This window comes from Marmota flaviventris, chromosome 13 (genome assembly GCF_047511675.1).
Source record: "Marmota flaviventris isolate mMarFla1 chromosome 13, mMarFla1.hap1, whole genome shotgun sequence".
Lineage (NCBI taxonomy): Eukaryota > Metazoa > Chordata > Mammalia > Rodentia > Sciuridae > Marmota > Marmota flaviventris.
In genome coordinates, this window is record NC_092510.1 from 54,075,711 (window position 1) to 54,087,403 (window position 11,693).

General features: G+C 41.0%; 1 protein-coding gene across 1 annotated transcript in view; it reads left to right on the forward strand.

Moving 5' to 3' along the window:
- Window positions 1–5,743, forward strand: part of Acer2 (alkaline ceramidase 2) — a 38,960-nt gene extending 33,217 nt beyond the window's left edge. The window contains exon 6 of the mRNA XM_027950594.2: window positions 1,490–5,743. Within this exon, the coding sequence (XP_027806395.1) occupies window positions 1,490–1,676 (187 nt within the window). The 3' untranslated portion in view covers window positions 1,677–5,743. The remainder of the gene's footprint in view (window positions 1–1,489) is intronic.
- The last annotated feature ends 5,950 nt before the right edge of the window (window positions 5,744–11,693 follow it).

Sequence of the window (11,693 nt, forward strand, 5' to 3'; positions counted from 1 at the left end):
CCTTTCCTGTTCCTCCTCTCCTTCAGTCTCCTGCTCCACTCGTCTTCCATCTTTATATCGACAGCCTCTACACACTTTTTTTTTAATCCCTTAGTTTGCTCTAATTTCCACATATGAGAGAAAACATTCAACCCTTGACTTTCTGAGTTGGATTATTTCATTTAGCATGGTGTTTTAGTTAGCTGTTTCACTGCTGTGACCAAAAGACCTGACAAGAACAATTTTAGAGGAAGAAAATTTATTTGGGGTTTATAGACTCAGAGGTTTCAGTCCATAGATAGCCAGCTCCATTGCTCTGGGCCTGAGGTGAGGCCATTATGATGGAAGAGTGTGGCAGAGGAAAGACACTCAGAGGAGAGAGAGAGAGAGAGAGAGAGAGAGAGAGAGAGAGAGGAGAGAAAGAATGCACTCTACTGTTCAAAGACAAAATATATATCCCAAAGGCACACACCTACAATGGCCCACCTCCTCCAGCCACACCCTACCTGCTTACAGTTACTCCCGAGTTAATTCCTATCAGGGAATCAATGCACTGATTACAAGGCTCTCATAATCAATCATCTTGCCTCTAAACTTTCTTTCACACTTGAGTTTTTGGTAGATACCTCATATCTAAACCATAATACATGATGTTCTCCAGTTCCATCCATTTACTGGCAAATGCCATAATTTTGAAACAACAAACTTTTTTAGTGTTCTTTGTAATACAGGGATTTTTAAAACTTTTATCATAAGGTGCAGTTATTTCCCTTCCAGCTTTCTGTTTGTCTTTCAGTATGTTAATGGTATATTTGTGTCACACTGCCTTAAATTTTTGTGTTGTCACATCTGTCAGTCTTTTCTTTAGGATTTCTGGAATTTGTGTCATTCAGAAAGGCTTCTCACACCAAAATTTATGAAAACACATATTTAAAAATATATTTTACATATATATTTTAAGTATTTAATTAATCTGGAATTAAGCTTCAGTAAAGGATATAAGGAAGGATTGCAAGTCTTCAAATGATCTATTGCTTGCTCAAGATTAATATTGAAACTTTTGTAGGCACACAAATTTAGATTAAAAACAAAAAGGATTCATCCACAAAACTGCAAACACACTTTCATCAACATAAGCTAATTCCTGATGAGGAGCATAGATGATCCATGACCAGTCATTACACTGAGAAGATGGGGTCTAGACTGATTTGTCTCCATCTTGGCAATCTAGTTTAAGTCTTTGGGCCTCAGTCTTGGTAGAGCTCCAAAAACATTTGCAAGTTTGTTCCAATTATCAGGTGGGAATATTTTAGAACATTCTAAGATGGGGCTTAAATTGCTCAAGACTATCATCCTTGCCATTATGGGATTGTTGGACACCCTCATCCCTTCCTGACTTAATCATGACTATAATTCCCACAGGAAAGATGAGTTCCCTGGGGGAAGGGCAGTCGAGCTGCCTGCAGTGGAGCTTGGCCTGTCAGGTTCTCACCCCTGTCTCCTTTTGCAGGCATATCCTCATCTGCCTTGCTGCCTATCTGGGTTGTGTGTGCTTCGCCTACTTCGATGCCGCCTCAGAGATCCCTGAGCAAGGGCCGGTCATCAAGTTCTGGCCCAGTGAGAAATGGGCCTTCATCGGCGTCCCCTATGTGTCCCTCCTGTGTGCCAGCAAGAAGTCACCAGTCAAGATCACATGATGTCAAGGCAGTGGCTGGCTTCTCTGCTTGTTTTCCTTCACACACTGGGCTTCGTTTGCTAGCAAGGGCAGCCAAGAGGGTTCTAAGAATTGGTGTAGGGTGTATCTTTTAAAAATTATGTTCCCTTGGGCTCTAACTAGTGTGTGTCTGGACTGCTAGGGTCCCACTGTGCCCCGGGAGAAGACGGAAAGCAGAGGGCATAGGGACACTAGGTGAACTTTCTCAGCGTCACTTCCAGATGCACTGGTGTGTTGGGCTTCATTCTTCATGGTGGTGGCAGAGCAGTCCCTTGGGGGATCCAGGGCTACCCAGTGCTTCTTTCTGGAGAAAGCTGGCCTGCTCCAGACGCCACCCTCCCAGGCACTCTTGGAGTGGACTCTTGACAGACCGACTCTCCAACTCTCTAATGGAAGGTGCCAGAGATGTTCATTTGGGGAAACTGTCTTTCAACCAAACCAAACAAAACACACACAGGGCTGTGGCTCCAAAGGCTAGTTTTTCACTTACACCTCTCAACTAACCCTGGTTGCACATGTACTGTGAGTCCTTTTACTACTACCTCTGCTGAGAGATGGAGACTTCACTTCAGAGAGGGTGAAGCTAATGACTAACTCTCTATGCCAAAAACTGCACTCCACTTTAAGCTGTTCTTGAAGATGAGCACAACTTATAAATGTTGACATCGTTTCTGCCCGCCTCCTCCAGCCCAGTGGCTTCAAATACACAGAGAAGAATAGCTATGGTGTTAAGATTCCATACACAGCCCACCCTCCCTACCGTTTGATTACCAAAAGGGCTCCATGAAGTTTTTTCAAACTTTCTCATTTAAAGTCTCCAGTATACTATACTGTTTTGGAAATTACCTTTAAAGGTCTCACCTCTGACTTTCTCGGATAAATCCTGTGGGAATTATGCTCCACACTCTCACAGTACATGGTGCTTCCTGTGGTTTTATCAGAGCATTGGCTCACTTTTCTCAGATATTGGCAATAATCACACACTGATTGGCTGGTGCAGGGGGGCAAATCTTGCCTTCTGGGTTTTTCTCACCTGGCTGCAATGAGTCACTGTGCTCCAATGACACCAGGACTGTCTTCAGGGCAGCAGATGGGCATTACCAACCTCAGGGACTCTCATTTTAACTCAGGCATCCTCTGCTTTGTAACATTCCTGGTTGGGAGAAGGCAGGACAGATAGGCCATTCTGTCCTTTTCCTATGGGTAGGAGTCATGTCACTGTGTTGAAGGTCTAAGTTTTGGGAGCAGCAGTGTTTGGCATGTCTAGGAACTCTTCCTCTAGTTAAGAGTTTGCATAGGATTCGAAGTGAAAGGCCAATATGTAACTGAGTTCAGAGTTTAAAAAGAATAATTGTATTCCACTTGGGTGGTTTTCAAATTTTACATGTAACTCACTGGATTATTTCCTGTTTCTTCCTGTAATAAGAAATATTTATGAAACGCAATGCATGAAATAAATTCTATTTTATGAACTTAAATATTAAGTTTAAATTGATAGCATTTACTTAATAACATATCCAGGCAGTGAAAATACAAATTAACAAATGGGTGCTTTCCAAGGCAGAAAAATTTTGTATTGAATGCATGTACATTTTACTTTATTATAATTTTAAAATATATTTTAAATCATTTTAAATTGAATATCTGCAGAACCCCTAATGTGATTCTCTAAATCCTGCTGATTGGTAGACTAGAACTGCTGTGAAGTCCTTTGGGTTTCAAGTCTAGAATTTTAAAAAGAGAAATATCAGACCATTCTCATTTCAGGTTGACCTTACCAGGCATGAATTATTGTCTCATCTATTTTACAGGATAAAAATTCTGTTAACTAGAGGGTTTGGCATATTTAAAGCCCAGGTGTCTTAGTATGGAATCCGGGAGCAGGAGAGGCAGATTGTAAGAAATGGTTCTTTTAGTATAAGTTTAATTTGTCCTGAAGGTTCCCTAGTAACAGGAGGATTATCCTAACATTCAAGGAGAGACTATTTATCTTTACCAAGGAAAGGACATATTCCCTAGGGGCTCTGCCTACACTCCCACCTCCAGACCCTGGAAATAGGGATAACATATTACATGGATGGGTATATTTGAATGGGCCTGTGAAAAAGAAAATACATACCCTGACTCACTGAGCTATTTCTATCCCTCTTCTACAAGAAAAATGACTAAGTGAAGATGTCAGGAGTGGTTTTGTTATGAAAAGCAGTATGCCCATCTAGAGATTGGTTCCAAAGAGATGAGAACTAAGGGCGGGGTGGAGGGGAGTAGAATGGAGTATATTTGAGAGGACAGAACATAACTCTACTTTTGAACAGAAATCACTACAGCTTGCCAGCATGGGATGATAAAGCAAGAGAGTAGAAATATCCTCATTTATATTTCAGTTGAGTTTAGGACATCATTTGTATTTATAACAAAGCACTACATACTTTTTAAGGAAAATTGGGCAACTACAGAAAAATTGTAGAAGAAGAAAATAACCCATATCTTTATTGCCCAACCAAAACCATTGTTAATATTTTGATATTTGAATAGATTTCCTTATTTTCTTTCTGTCTGCTTTTCCCTGGTGTAGTTGTAAATAGATATCGTTTAGCATTGACGGTTTATCCTGTAGCTTGAATGGAACGTGAGTGCCCATTGTGTATTTTTCATGAAGAGCAGGTGTGGAATACACCAGTTAGCTAAGCACTGGAACGCCTGTCACTGGGTTCTAAGACTTTCCACTGGATCTTCTGTTTTAATCAAACCTGACATGAATGGGCCTAAGAGATGATGAACTGAATTATGTTTTTTGATGTACTTCCCCCACCTGAATCCATCGATGTGTCATAGAAAACAGCTGTTAACTATGGAACTTCATAGATTTTGATGTGTTCAGATTTTTTAAAAAATGAATAGCTTATTTCATTAATTGTTGTACAATCAAGAGTCTCCATCCCTCCCTCAGTCCAATAGACCTCACAGTTAGGAGTTAGGTCATGGTGATAGTTACTCAGAATGGCGATCAGGTTTTGTTCTGGTTAGAATTTATCCTAGATCTATATCCGGGAACTGGATTTAGGATAGAAAAACCCATTAATGTTATCAATTGATCATTTTGCCTTGTGATTCTTATTTTATAGTTGTTTGATTGGTCATTGATTATTAGAAAAAGAAATCTTTGCACCCCTCTATGGTTATGTTGTAAAGCAAGCACTTGAATGAACCTATTGAAGTTATGTGGGGATGAGATGTCAGCACGGGCTACATTTTGGGGGAACTCTGTGCCTGTCCAGTGAAGAGTGCCTGAAACATTAATTATGGATCAGAGATTCTCTTTGGCAACAAAGATTCATGGTCATCCCAGCCAGGTTTTGTAGAAATACTGCCACCTCTTCCGTTGATTGGATTTCTCAGGTGTGTGAAAACCTCTCTCTCCAGTTCCTCAGGCTTCCGTGAGCCAGGACCATGTTGGGGGCTCTGGGACTGGGATTTGGAACTTCCTTGGTTCTCTGTCTTTTGGGGCCATGGAACCATCTCTGGGGGACAGGTGAGGGCGAAACTTGTCCGGCCAGGGCCCCTTCCTCAGCTTCTTCTCCTCAGTTGAACTTGAGACCTTTGCTATCCAGGCTAATCCTGGTGCTGTAGTTTCAGCTGGTCAAAGAATCTTCCTGGGCCAGGTTGGAATTCTTAGTGGATTTTATAGACATTATTCTCCTATAGACTTAAAAATACGGTCCCCCCTTGAAAGGCTTCAGTGTTGTATCTTTTCCTACATGTTAAACCAGATTTAGAGACTATTTTATAACTGCAATATGTAATCAGAGAAAATACAGTATTTTCAGATACATCCCTTGTTTTCTACTTCATAGAGGGTGTGCTGGGAGCGTGGCTTGCCTCCTGGTGGGGGAGCGTTTAATCTCCATTGCTTTGGGAGCGATTTAAGGCTTTTTGAAATGGAGCTTTTGCACTTTAGGCTCTTTTTGTGAACTGTCTCTGATAATGATGTTTAATATTAAAGCTGTAAATGGCATTTTCTGTGAATAAATATGTATATGTTTTTATCTATTTCTAGAGTGGTTTCTGAAGTATCTGAGGTGAAAAGGCATTTCATGGATTATAGAGCAAAGCCCATTTGCCCAAGTTCATTTGTTAATGGATTTGGGTATTCTTGTTACTAAACATACTTAAAATACATGTAGTTCATTGTTGGTATCTTCTCAGTGCTGTGAAATCAATACATCTAAATAACCCTAGCATAAAGTACCTATACCTTACATTTATTGGAAGTTCTATAATTATGTCATATGAATATAAAATCTCAAGCATAGGTAATAATTCATTTGTGATTTTTTTTGACATTTCAAAACCAACCATTAATGATTTCAGCAGGAGAATCTGAATCCACCTATATATTTTGCTTAATTTCTTGTGACAGTTCTATTTTTTTTAAATAAATGATTCATTGATCATCAGATTTAAAACAATAATGTGACCATCAAAGAAGAATGGGACAAGCATTACCTGTCATTACAGTGGTGTGCTTTAGACTTTTTTCTGGCTAGGGTGAAAGGACATAAGAGTGGCCCGGGAGCCCTATGACAGCTGATGAAATCGGGGTCTTCTCTCTAGGACAACACTCATGGATGATTCCTGGGGGTTCAGATGTATCCTAGCAGCCCACCCAGCTGAAATCTCCCCATGACAGGATTAAGAAAGGAATCAAATCCTTACTGGTGCTGAAATTGGTTTCTCAGTCTTGAGGATTGACTCTCTTTTTGGGGCTGTGGTCAGGGACAGGGGCTGAGGAACCTGAGGGCTCTGTTTGCAGGAACAGTGGGAAAGATCACTCCAGGACACACCTACTCCCTTCCCCTACAGTCTGATCCTGTCTTCTCCTTCCTGTGGGTGTCATCTTGTCCTGGGTCTGGTCGAAGGGAATACATTTTATTCAGCTCCCCTTTCCCAAATTCCCTGAAAGACCAGAGCTGGGACCCTAGTCTCCCTGACTCTTCTCTTTTGAGGATTTTACATTAAAAGACTCTACATGGTTATATACCCAAAGGAAATGGAATCAGTATATCAAAGAAATACCTGCTGCTGTCATATATAACAAATTAGAATTTAAAAAATAAAAAAGAGATACCTGTACTCCGTATCTCCATATTTCTTACAGAACATTCACAATAGCCCAGATATGGAATCAACCAGGGTGTCTGTTGACAGATGAATGGATAAAGAAAACATGGTACATATATACCACGAAATATTATTCAGCCATAAAAGGATCCAAATCCTGTCATTTGATGGAACTAGAGGACATTATGTCAAGTGGAATAGGCCAGGCATAGAAAGACAAACATTGTGTGTTTTCAAATATGAAAGTTAAAAAAGCTGATCTTGTGGAAATAGAGTGGAACAGGGGTTACTAGAGGCTTAGAAGTATGGGGAGGGAGGAAGCTGGATAATGGGTACCAAAATACAGTTGTATAAGAGAAATAAATTCTAGTGTCCCATGGCACAGTAGGGTGACCACAGTTTTCAACAATGTATTATATATTTTATAAGGAAATAGAAGAGAGGAGTTCTCAGGCCCCCAACACAAAGAATTATTAAGTGTTTAAGGAATGGAAATGCTGGCTATCCTGATTTTTATCATTACATGGCATATATATTTATTGAATTATTACATTGTACCCCCAAAATATGTGCAATTATTATGTGACAATTTTTAAAAAGGCTATACATAACAGTCAAAGACTTTACATTAAAGGACTGTTCTTTAAAGGACCGGAGAGAGGCAGGCCCATGGTGCTGGTAACTTACATCTTAGGAGGCCTCAACAAATCTTCCTCCAAGCCTCTTTGCAGTTTATAGTCACAGAAAATCCTTCAAATGCTATCTTAAGGATTTTGGTTTCTCCTACTATTCTATCTACTTCTGTATTATTGCATTTTTTTTCCCAAAATAAAAAGTTCAAAAACACAGTTTGGGTTTTTATTCTCTACAATCTTTGGGCAGGGCTCTGACTCCAGGCCTGTCTTATTTTTATTTATTTATTTTTTTGAAGAGGCTGGGTCTGCCATGTTGCCTCAAATTCAGGCTCAAGTGATGCTCCTGCCTCAGCCTTGGGAATAGGAGAGGCAACAGGCACCTGTGACTGCACCTAGCCTGTGCCTCACTCATGCAGGCCAGCAGCCCTTCTCCCTAGATATTTGTCTTAAGTGGCACTTCTGTCTCTGACAGTTTCCAGGCTGATGACACCCGGTTTACCTAGGAAGTCTTCTCTCTGGTATCAACTCACAAAAAAGGAAAAAAAATTAGCCTCACATGGGTTTTTGTTTTTACAATTGATCAACTGAGAGCAGAGACAACAACACTATTTTAAAATACAACAAGTAGCAGTAGAGTCAGTAGAATTTATTTTTATATTAGGGCTAGTGATGAGGAAGTGGTTGAAGGTAAGGGTAGGAGCACAAAGTGACAGAAAATGCACAGTGGTATTGATGATATTTATTAGGGATTCCTATGAGCAAAGCAAACAAAGCTGCTGAGGTGGGAGGGACCTGGAGACACTCCCAGAGTGATATTGCCATCTCGTGGTCATTTTGGGTATTGCTATTGGTGGCCAATTCCTAGTCTTCCCAGAACTCACTATAATTGTCTGAAAAACTCCCACAGGTAATGTGAATTCTTTCTGGGTCCAGATATGTTTCCCTGGACTTTTTCAAGTCTGCTGCCACATTCCTCTTTTCTCTTCCCTCAGTAACTTGTTCTCCATCTCCTCGGTATTTGATTATTTTAGAGTTTTAAAAATCTGCTGAATGTGAATGTAAGTACATTCATGCATGTCACATAGATATGATCTAGAGGAAGTTTTTAACCCACTGGAGCTAAATTTAACTTTTGAGATTAGTAGCTCCAGTCAAGTGCTGTTACGACCCAAATCTTATGAAACTGCATTTAGTTTACTTACTTATTTTGCAGTGCTGGGAATTTGAACCCAGGGCTCCAACTCTGAGTTACACCTTCATGCCAAGACTGAATACAGTTTAAATCAACACTTAGCATGTGCTTGCTTCACACCAGCAACAGAGGGCTGCATAGAGGGGAGGAGTCACTCATCTGAATTCTTGCAGGAGGGGATTCAGGAAGGAGAGTGGGGTAGTTAGACTCAGAGGAGTTGCATTTGAAAATTCTAGGTTTTAACTGATAGTCCATGAGCCACATTAATAATACATAGCCTCAACCCAATGAAAGAATTTATAGACTTCCTAGGAGTATTATTTTCTTTTACAAGCAAATCTTACTTGAGAACCCATTACATAAATTATATTTCATCTAGGTTGCCCTATTTATTCCTCAGAGCTACTTTGTAAGGTCATCATTGTTATCGTTCCATATTTGCATATGATACAATCAAGGCTTAGAAATGTATTTTGACCACAGCTATTAAGTGGCAGAGCCAGGATCTGAATCCAAAGCTTTGGACTCTTAGATGTAGTTCTCTCTCTCTCTCTCTCTCTCTCTCTTTTTTAAAAATTAAGTAATTTTTTTGGTGGTGCTGGGGATTGAACCCAGCTACCAACTGAGCTATATCCCCATCCCCTAATTTATTTATTTTAATTAGGTATAGACGGCAGCAGGATGCATTTTGATTCATTGTACACAATTGCGGGACAACTTTACATTTCTGTGGTTGTATACGATATAGCATCACACCATATGTGCAATCACACATGTACCTAGGGTAATGATGTCCATCTCATTCCACCATCTTTCCTGACCCTTTGCTCCCTCCCACTCCTCCCTCCCCTTTGCCCAAATTCCTCCATTTTTCCCATGCTCCCCCCTCCACGTTATGGATCAGCATCCACTTATCAGAACATTTGGCCTTTGCTTTTTGGGGATTGGTTTACTTCGCTTAGCATGGTATTCTCCAACTCCATCCATTTACCTGCAAATGCCGTAATTTTTTTCTCTTTTAATGCAGGTGTAGTTCTCTTTCCACAAAGGATTTAATTTTATTTTCAAAATGGCAAAGGAGATAAAGTTTTTTGTATAGATGGGCACCACACTGGGGTTATCAGGTTCAAAGCTGCCCTATTAATACAAATAATTAAGATCTACAGAAGCAGCTGGCATCCAGCAGATACTCAGTAAACAGCAGCTAATAATCCAGATAACCTCTTATCTGGATGATATGCCCTGGATGGCAGTACTGTTTGTGGCCTTAGTGAGAAGCCACACCCCATATCCTGCACCTTCCTGGGGTGGGGGTTTATGTACATTCAGACTCCTTCTTGATCTGTTCCCATAGTCCAAGTGATCTCAAGGACTTCCTGGCCATCTCCACTGGGACGCTCAATAGACACCACACATTTACTTATACAACCCTGTGCCTTGGCTGCCTTCTCAGTGAGTGGTACACTTTGTATTCAGTTGCTAGGGGAGGTCCCCAACTCCCTCAGGAGTCTATATTCCACTTGCCCAATTCCTCAAACCCATCCTCTATGGCACCAGAGTGGTCTTTCTAAAGAGGAATCTGACCACATCCCTGTCTCCTCAGTACCACTAGGACTTCCCATTGTTCCCAGCACCAGGGACACCTAATTTGACAGCTTTAATCTGATGGGCATGGTCTGTCCTCCTCTTCCTCCAGTCTTGTTTTCAGTTTTTCCCCTGTCCTCTTACCTGAGTCTTTCAGAATTTTGTTTAGTTCCATGTGATCTTTCACATGGCCTTAGGATAGGCGTTAGATGTTCATTGCTGTGTAACAAATAACCCCAAAATTTCGTGGCTCAAAACAATAGAGGTTTATTCTCTCATAGTCCAGGAGGCCAGAAACCTGAAATGAAGTTGTTTGTGGGGTTCAGCCCTCCTGGAGGCTCTTTGTGAGATGACTCTGTGCCCCTCTCCTAGCTGCTGGTGGTTTGATGACACTCCTTGTTTCTGGCTTTGTAGATATATTGCTCCAGTCTCTGCCTTCTTCATCACATGGCTTATTCCCTGTGTCCCTGTGCCTAAATCTCATTCTCCTTTGTCTTATAAAGATGCCAGCCATTTTGGGTTAGGGACCATCCAAATCCAGTTTGACATCTTAACTAGTTACATCTGCAAAGACCTTATTTCCAAATAAAGTCACATTCTGAGATTCAAGGTGAATGTGAATGGGGGTGGGGTGGGGGAGACCACTCCTTGACCCATTACATTGTCCTGAATGTTGTTTCCTGCATCTTCCCAGAATGTGGTATTCCTTCTTCACAGTTATTAAAGGAACAAGAATTGATTTAGTCCCAGTTCAGTTGGCCTCTTCATTATACATGCGCGCGCACACACACACACACACACACCTACAGTCATGCTGACACATAATGGCACACTCAGGGTTTCTTCTTTCTCTTCCCTGGTCCCTATTGAAATGTTTTTGCAATCACTTTTCATGCTCCTGGAGTTTTAAAGATACAACTGTATTTTATTTTGAGACAGGGTCTTGCAAGTTGCTGAGGCTGGCCTTGAACTCATGATCCTCCTGCCTCAACCTCCCAAGTAGCTAAGATTGCAGGTGCTCAACCCTGTGCCTGGCTCATGCTTCTGAATCTGAGTTGGGGAGTGTGTGCTCCTATCCACAACCAGCTATGGAAGGATACCTTGAGAAACAAAGTGAGGGGTGGCATAATTAAGAAGAGGTTTATAGCCTGAGTTAGGAAAGAGTGGGTTTTAGGAAGCTTGCCTGGGGGTTCAGTTGCCAAAAAAACCCCTTCTGTTCTGGGACATTGGGGTATCTGCCAGGGTAAAGCCACCGTCATATACCTCCTCAAGTGTGTATTCCTAGAGATAAGCCCAGGACCTGATTTGTCAATCAATGCTTTCGAGGTTGCATCTAAACATTATTTCATCAATCAGTCAATTCATAGAACCATAGACCTTCAGGGTATGGTGGGAACACCTTGCAGGAGCAAAGAAGTCTTCCTGGATAGGAAAGTGATCTTCAAACAGATGTACAGGGTGGGGAGGA